The 8,640-nt window shown below is 41.8% G+C and overlaps 2 protein-coding genes across 2 annotated transcripts; both read right to left on the minus strand.

The window, feature by feature from the left end:
* Positions 1-3,542: 3,542 nt before the first annotated feature.
* FOMMEDRAFT_169942 (uncharacterized protein) lies at positions 3,543-6,596 on the minus strand (the record flags this gene model as incomplete). The annotated part of the gene is made up of 4 exons (XM_007269235.1): positions 3,543-4,991; positions 5,065-5,730; positions 5,785-6,374; positions 6,548-6,596. 4 exons carry the CDS (start codon positions 6,594-6,596, stop codon positions 3,798-3,800), a joined length of 2,499 nt encoding a protein of 832 aa, XP_007269297.1. The 3' UTR covers positions 3,543-3,797.
* Positions 6,597-6,784: 188 nt separating this feature from the next.
* FOMMEDRAFT_112073 (1,2-dihydroxy-3-keto-5-methylthiopentene dioxygenase) lies at positions 6,785-8,041 on the minus strand. The gene is made up of 4 exons (XM_007269236.1): positions 7,551-8,041; positions 7,391-7,455; positions 7,151-7,278; positions 6,785-7,051 (listed from the first exon to the last, which is right to left on the minus strand). Exons 1-4 carry the CDS (start codon positions 7,808-7,810, stop codon positions 6,956-6,958), a joined length of 549 nt encoding a protein of 182 aa, XP_007269298.1. The 5' UTR covers positions 7,811-8,041; the 3' UTR covers positions 6,785-6,955.
* Between the last annotated feature and the right edge of the window lie 599 nt (positions 8,042-8,640).

Below are 8,640 nucleotides of genomic sequence, written 5' to 3' on the forward strand. Positions count from 1 at the left end.
AATTAAATGAGGACGAACTCATCTACATAAAACTGCTGTCAGGCAGGCTACTTACAGATATTAAACCTGGACAGGTGTTATGCTTAAATAAAGTGTTATACAGATTGAAACAAGCAGGTAGACAATGGTACAAGAAGATTACTGAACTACTGCTTAAGATTGGATTAGAACAAGCTAATTACAATCATACTGTATTTTACAAGAAACAAAATAATAAAACAATTCTTGTAACATTTATACATGTTGACAATATTATAATTATTGGTGAAACTATTGCTATAATAACAGCATTTAAACATGCATTAAGACAACACATTGTATTTACTGACAGTAACAAAATACATTAGTTACTTAGTATTGAAATAAGCTGAGATAGACCACAATGAACAATTAGCTTATAGCAAAAGCATTATATTGAAAGTATAATCAAGTGTTACTACTTCAAAAACGAAAAGGCACTACAAACACCTATTACTCCTGGAATAGATCTATCTAACAATACAAACAATATGTACAATACAAACAAAAGTAATAATGAAACAATGCTATACATGAATATGGTAGGATTGTTAAGATATGTTGCAGACTGCACACAGCCAGACATATCCTATATTACTGGGCAATTAGCACACTACTTACAAAAGCCCTAAACACATTACTACAAAGTAGTGAAACATTGCTTTGTGTATTTAAAATATACAACAAATTGTTGGCTTCAACTTGGAAGCACAAACGCCTTAAAACTATAAGGCTATTGTGATGCAGACAGACGAATGACAGAAGGACATAAAGCAATAAACAGCTATGTCTTTCAATTAGCTAAATCAACCATATCCTGGTCGAGCAAACAGCAAAACCTGGTACTACTATCTGTTTACAAAGCAGAGTTGCAAGCACTAGCATATGCTACTTAAGAAGCCATTTGGCTCAAACGATTTGCTGAAGAAGTACTGTAGACTGAATCAGCACCCATTATGATTTATTGTAATAATCAAGGTGTAATAAAGTCTGTAAAGTCTGACAAAATAACGTACAATGCTTACACTAAACATCTTGATTTACAAAAAGACTTTGTGCAATGTTACATTCAAAACGAATACATCAATGTATGCTATGTTTAATCACAGAACTAATTAGCAGACATCCTTACAAAGGCTCTCCACATCCTGCAGATCAAGCATCTAAACAAACTATTAGGCATACAGTCTTAGTTCTTAATTAATGCTTGAAGGGGAGTATTAGATTGTGCTCTGGATTAGGAAATCCCTAATTGCCTTATGTAGAATTACTGTACTTGGAATGTCTTAGATTATCAGACTTCACTATGTAGTATATAAGGTAGATACTTACTTGATGTCTTGATAGAGAGAGTACTTGGGGCACTCCTACTATGCTTGTTAAAAGTTAGAAAGGAGGGCAAGAATACTCTTATACACTTTCACAAGTATATCCTTCTTGTTTCTACTAATAATACAGAATTGTCAGCAATTACAAGAGGAACACACATATAATCACACTTACTACTTTGTAACAATCTATTCAGTATATTACTTTTCTTCTGCTTTGTATCCTCTGTCACCCTTGTGTAGAGTCTTGTAAATCTTAAGGGTTTTAACAGTTATACCTACATTCATTACCTAATGAATGTTGACCCAAAGGTTAACATTCCTCTTAATGAATTGTGTAAGCTGGAGGATTCAGTTACATGTAGAGTCTGTAGACATGTATCTAGATAAAGAAACAGAGTAAAACTAATACATATAAGATAGGAAAATAAAAAAAGTGTATATAACCTACCTTTTATACTTTGAATAACCTGTCTTTGTCACTAGGTCACCTTCTACAAGCCTTTACTACCTTGTAGGCAGGTTGTCACTAGTTAGTAGAGACACATCACTTGTCTCTAAGGTTAGGGCTAGACTCTGGTTGAGAGGAGGCATAGTAGGTAATAAGGCTTACTAAGACAGTTAAGAGTATTAAGAACAGACTAGTATCTTTGTACTTGTGTTACTGAAGATACAGATGGATTAAGACAGGAGAACAAAGTGGGAGAGGACAGTAAGTAGGCTGTAACAACATATAAGGGAGTAACTAATGTACATTCAGAGTAGGAGTAGATAAGTGTATAAGTACAAAGTAGATAGTAAAGGGATGTTCAAGTGTAAAATGAAGAGAATAAAGAGCAGAAGTTTGTTAGAAGTTAATAATGAGAGCTCAAGGTTCTTATATTATTGTAGGAGGAGATAAGGGTAGAGGGTTTAGGGGAACACAGTAGGGTAGGACATTAAGGAGAGTAGGAAATGTTGTAGGAATGTTAAGTACTTGAGTAAGAATATTAAGAACATGAATTAAGAAAGTCTAAAAGAAGTAGTCTATATACTCAAAATAAGAAGAATACAGTTATCTGACTATATAGACTTAGTCTTACTTGTGTGTCTTTACATATTCAAGTCATTTTAAATCCTCATATTTTTGTTATTATATAACTAAAGGTCTACTTTGTTATTAACTTTGTTATTTATATTCAGAGTATTGACACTCTTGTACTTAAGATTGTTTAACACATTAAAATGCTTGTATTTGTCTGTAAAACATGTAGTAAGAAATTCCAGACAAAGAGTAAACTTACTGTCTATCAAAATTATTGTAAAGGTGTAGACAGTAGTATTAGAAACCTTAAGAACCTTAGAGAGACAAGTAGAAAGAAACAAAAGCTAGGTGAGAAACAATAATATTCTGATTCTTAGACAAAGCTCACTACTTTCAATATAAATGAGTCCTAAAATACTGTTATAAAGGATAATACAGTCCTTACTTTGTTTAATAAGCCTTCTACTTTGTTTAATAAGCCTTCTACTTTGTTTAATAAGCCTCTTAAACTGTCAGAGGGATTACAATGTAAGAAGTAACTACTAAGACAATTTACTAACCTCTTACCCTCTACTTTGAATTCAGCTGTACTTCTAACCATCTTACTACTATATCTTCTAGAGTTCATACTATCTTAGCTTCATTCCCTATCTCCTCTAGCTTACTCACTAACTCTGGAGATTGTACAAGAATCAAGAAGGAAGCTTTACATGTCTAAACTAAATGAATACAAGCTACTTTGAGAGTATTCAGATTTACTAGACAACACTCCTGACAAAATGCTTGACCTTGAAGATTTCTACAACCTACCTAATCCTACTAGGAATAGTACTCTGACTCAGATTAAGTAGGTAGCTGTAGGACTTTGAAAAGCAGTTATACTGAAATCCAGGAAGAGTATTGAGACTGAGAGATAGGTCAACTTGGTTCACATAAGTGTATAATTGATTCATATTTATTTAATTGTATCCATAATTTTGTAGTTGACAAATGTGTTGTATAATTATAATAAACAGTATAATCAAGTTCTAAATTGACCATGACTTGATTAAGAACAAGAAAAAGTATTCACATCTAGAATTAATTCAAGAAACAAAATATAGTACAAGAAGCTAACAGAAAATTTTAAGGAGCTGCAAGTTTGAACAACAAATATCTGCAGAATATTGTAATCCAAAAATCCAAAGGAGGAAGCACTAAACATCTACCATGGCTAAAGGGAGGAGAGGGACAATTGTTCGACTTTCTTTCGAGGATTAATACATAATTCATGCAAAGAGAGAAAAAATCAATAACCAAGAAAGGTATTCCAAAAACGTGTGAGATCGTCGAAAGTTCGAAACCAACATCAAGAAAGAAAAAGAAGGAAAAAATCAAATTGTGACTCAAGAGTGAAAGTTGCGGAGTCATGCTAGGATTCAACATCTCTACTTCAACCCCAACAAAATCCCAACCAACTCTCCCCAACCCCTCTTCACCACCACCACTCTCCTCCTCCCACGTCTCGTATCTCGTACTCTCACATTGGCGTCGTTCCTCCACTCAGCATACCCCTCCGCCTCGACAAGCCACTCAACAAATTTCGCATCCAGCTCACTCAATACCCCAAGCTCAAGCGACAGAAGGTCCCGCGCCGAAATCGTAATCATCTCAACTTCTTCAAGTTCATCATCACCCACTTCTTCTCGTTCGTTGAAACTGGAATTCGTGGTGGTACTGGTACTGGTACTTGGTAGTCGACCTGAAGGTCTCATCGCACCCGAACCCGAACCTACACCGGGCGTAGAGACAGCCGAAGGAGGGGGGATGACTTCCCGAAGCTTGGAGAGCCAGAAAACGGTATTAGCGTGGAACGTTTGTAAGAGGGCGAGTGTCGTTTGGATTGTTTGTCTTCTTCGGAGTTCTTGTTCTTCTTCAGCTGAGAGTGTCCTCCCCGCTCCTGACTGGTCCGGATCTTGTTCCTGATCTGCATTTCGGTCTCCCTCCGAGGTTTTGGTAGACTCGACGTACGGCTGCGAAGGCGAGAGCTTCATCATCGACGACGCGCTCGCTTTACGCGAATGTCCACCATGAGCTCTCGGCGTAGTTGTAGGTCTCCCTTCGATCCCAGACCCTCTCACGCGAATGTTAACCTTCGTCGTATCCACTTCCCTCCCTTTATCCTTATCTTTCTTCTTACTTGGTGACTTAGAAAGACCGCCTTCAATTCCCTGACCAAGTGTACGCATATGCGTACCTTCGAGACTCCAATCATCGTCTCCTGGTGCTCTCGCACTTCCCCAATTCATCCTTCCGCCACTTCCTCCTCGTTCACTTGGGCTAGTAGGTGAGGAAGAAAAGGATTGACGCGAGTTCGAGCGCCAAGTACCTAAACCCATCCAGAGCATCGCACATAGGAGGCATACATCTTCGTATAACTTGAACGCATCTGCCCAGGTACTTTGTGCTGACGAGTTGGTAATACTACCTCCTCCACCGACTCCGACGTTGTTTCCGTTATTGTTGTCATTGGAGGAGCCGGGCGAAGGGAATTTGTTTGGCTGACAACATCCAGAGGAAGTATGTATGTGGTGTGCGGTTTGTGAGGAGTCGAGTTTGAGGATTCTGTCTAGTTCGCCCCACTATTCGTTAAAATTCAGAAAAATGTTTTTTTAATGCCACCCGTTTCTTTGACAAAAAAGTTGCAGGACTTACCAGTTTAACATCACTCCAGGTAAACCTCACGGTCTCAAGCTTCCACTTCTCCTTTCCTCTCCCCATCCCACTTCCACCTCCACCTCCACCTCCACCCATCCCCAACCCACTCGAAATCCCACTCACAATTCCACTTCCACCAGAAGAAGTGGATTTGCTCATATACAAAGCAGGCCTACTCGCCTTACTCGGCGTACACGTCGTCAAATCCACAACTAAATCATAATACTGCGGCTTCTCCAAGAAAATCGCATCAGTCGTACACGCGATCCAGCCTCGACCTGTAGAAGAGAGCTGTTCGAGACGTGGGAGATCGGAGAGGGTGATCATCCCTAGGACGAAGGGGCTTTCTTGTTTCTCTCCGCCTTCGTTTCTGTTATTTGCATTGGCATCGGAGATTTCGGTGGTCTTTGGTTGAGAGAAGAGACTTGGCATTGGTACGCCCATGCCGAACGAAGTACGATCATTCCGGGGGGACATATGGTGTTCTCTGCATAAGTCTGCAGTGATCCACGCGAGTATGCCAGCCACTTCGACAGGCGGAAGGGTATATATGAGTATCCGGCGTCGGGAGAGGACGAATTTGTAGAGCGTTAGGGAGGAGAGGCCTAGGATTCGGAGGAGATGTGGGAGGTGGTGGGTTGGTGTGCTTGGAGAGGCGTGTGTCTGCATATAACATATAAGAAATGAAAAAGGAAGGGAAAAGGGAGGAATACGTACACCATCGAGTTCGTCACTCCATCCAGACCATACGTCCGTAGGCTTTGAGGTGTCCTGCTGTTTCTCCGCAGTAGCGGCAGTAGGAATAACCTTCCTAGCCTCAAACCACTCCTTCGCAGGTCTAAAATCCTCCTCGGTCAAATCACCCGGTGCCGTCCTACTCCCACCACTCCCATCGCCCAACCCCAACAAATCCGCATCTCCTTCCCTTTCCCTCTCCCTCCGCTCAGCACCCTCATACACCCTATCCGCCAACTCCCTCAACTCCCTAACATAAACCCAAGGCCTCGGTCTCTCCCCTTCACCAAGCAAAATCCCAAGCGAAGCTAACCGAAACCCTCGTTGTCCCTCAGCTTTCGTAGGTCGACGACGGAAGACGGCTAACCCGGTATGTGAGCCGTGTGAGAAGTAGATGACGTCTTGTTGGACGAGGTGGAGGCCTGAGGGGAGGACGCTGAATTCTACGCCATCTAGTGAAAGGGTGGGTGATGAAGAAGAAGAAGAGGCAGAGGTGGATGGGGAGGGAGAAGTGAGAGACCAGTCGATTGTGTTGCCTTTCGTCGGGTGGAAGGAGGCGTGGAATATCGCAACTGCGTTCATCCGTCGTTCATCGTTCATCATTCATCGTTCACGTCCATGTCAATGTCAGAGTCAACATTTCATCACAAGACAAGAACGTCCATTAACAACAATAAATAAAAAATAAAAAATTCACGTTAATTTTTGATATACGTCAACGTAGGAATAGAAGCCGTTTACGTACCGATGTTATTTTGTGCTTGTGTGACTGGGTCGTCGTTTCCGGAGGACATGGTTGTAACTTATTCGGAAGTGATAAGTGATAAGTTAGTGAAGAGCGACGCTAGACGCTAGTGCTGCGGTGCATGGACACGAGTAACCAAGTGAATGAAAGCTGCGGGCGTAGGCGATGAAATTGAACGCTGATGTCACCGCCCCCGAGGTAAAAATAAATTTAGATTTTATTACAAGTGGCTTGCTGGCGAAAATTCCTCATTTCACTTTCTCATTCATTCATTTTTCTCTCATACACGACGACAAGATACACAGCGAAACAAGAGCTACACAGTCTATCCTCATACACACTTCATAAATTCATGAAAACACGGAAGATATTCGTATTTTAATCCATTGATTTCTGATCTTTTGCCCGTCAAGCGGAAGCGCGGACGCTCCGGACGTACGTCTGTCTGTACGGGTTTACGTCCGTCTCCGCACCGCGGTTGTGCGGCGTCCACTTTGGTTCGTCCTATGTATTGATACGGTATCATGTTACAGTAAATAAATTATAATAATAAAATTAGTCAGCCCAATAATTGAATATGTTGGAATGAGACAGCTACTGTACCTTGAAGAGTCGCATAGCAGTAACAGCGTTCCGCTCGTCAACTGTGAAGCGGTGGTAGATGCCAGCTGGGAGGACGAGGAGGTCGCCTGGTGTCAGATGGACGCGGATCCAGCGGTCCGTTGAGAGTTCTAAAAAAACACAATCCGATAGGTGTCAGTGATCAAGAACAAATTAGAAGAGAGAAGAGAGAAGAGAGAAGAGAGAAGAGAGAAGAGAGAAGAGAGAAGAGAGAGAACGTACCTCGGACGTCAAAGAAACCAGATCCAGCTTTGACGTATCGGATCTCTTCGTCTTCGTGCATGTGCCTACAAAACGCCACCGTCAGCTCATCATTCCCACTCTCACATATCAACTTAACCAAAAAGAAAAGAAAAGAAATTAAAAGACGAAGTAAACCCACTCAGCAAAAAACATCTTCAACTTCCCCTCATACGCCTCTCCCAACCCTTCCTTCGTCACATTAATCACATCCCGATTCTTATACTCCCTCTCCCTCGCAACTTCATCAATCTTCTCTTCATCAACCTCACCATCACCCAAAAGAGGAATCTGCCAGTAAAGCACCCCGAGAGAGGTAAGTGTGTCTTGAGAGACGGACTCGCCTGAGTCGTGTGGGAGACGTTGGTCGCCCGGGATGTTATCGTAGTAGTATGCGCGCATGATGGGGGAGATGATGGTTGTGGTGGTGAGATGAGATGGATGAACGGATGAAGAGGTGAGAGACGGAAGACGGGAGTTTTAGCGTGCTAGGGTGAATTGTGAAAGATCATCTCCATTGCGCCATCGCCGTCCGTCTCTCACCAATATCAGCGAGACACGGCTACTCTGGGTCGATCGACTCCGCGACAAAACATTCGTTGATGTCGAAGCGATTCGGAGAACGTTGAATGCAAGGTCTTTGACGTCTGAGTGTATACGGTGAATAAATTTCTTATTAATCTTAACCCTCATTCCTTTCTTACGTAATACGAAATGCAAGTGCCAATTAGGCGACTTCAATTAAATTAGCCCTCCTCAATTCACTTGCGTGGGGGACTTGCGCGGGGGCTGCGGCACGAAGAAGACTGATGCCGCGAGCAGCGCAAGTCCCTCAAGAATTGAGGATCAGACTTGCAGCAAGGATCGACCATCATTACTTAAGTTGCATACCTCTTAATGTAGTAATGTGAATGTCCCAAATAAAGAAACTTAGAGATTCATCTGAGACATGAGTGTCGTCGCAAAGAAAAAAAAATTCAACAGCTTGTCCTCCTCAACTCTCGACCTCTAAGATGGAGCAGAACAGCTCTCAGAATGCTGAACAACCACTCAGCCAACCTCAGACACCAGCTACTTTATTACAGGCATTACAATTACATGCACAACTCAGGCAGCAACTCACCAGATACAAATTCCTGCCGGTTCTATGGTACCCCCTTCTCCTAGTCCAGCCCCAGTCGTCCATGCTCCAAGTCCAGAGTTTCCAGACAATGTTAGAGCTTTAGCAGCCC

Source organism: Fomitiporia mediterranea, assembly GCF_000271605.1.
Source record: "Fomitiporia mediterranea MF3/22 unplaced genomic scaffold FOMMEscaffold_9, whole genome shotgun sequence".
NCBI lineage: Eukaryota > Fungi > Basidiomycota > Agaricomycetes > Hymenochaetales > Hymenochaetaceae > Fomitiporia > Fomitiporia mediterranea.

Coding starts and splice junctions, on each gene's coding strand:
- FOMMEDRAFT_112073 (XM_007269236.1), bottom strand. CDS start 7,810: ATGCGCGCATACTACTACGATAACATCCCGGGCGACCAACGTCTCCCA. Junction 7,456..7,550: donor TTGAAGATGTTTTTTGCTGA/GTGGGTTTACTT, acceptor GGCGTTTTGTAG/GCACATGCACGAAGACGAAG. Junction 7,279..7,390: donor TGGTTTCTTTGACGTCCGAG/GTACGTTCTCTC, acceptor GTGTTTTTTTAG/AACTCTCAACGGACCGCTGG.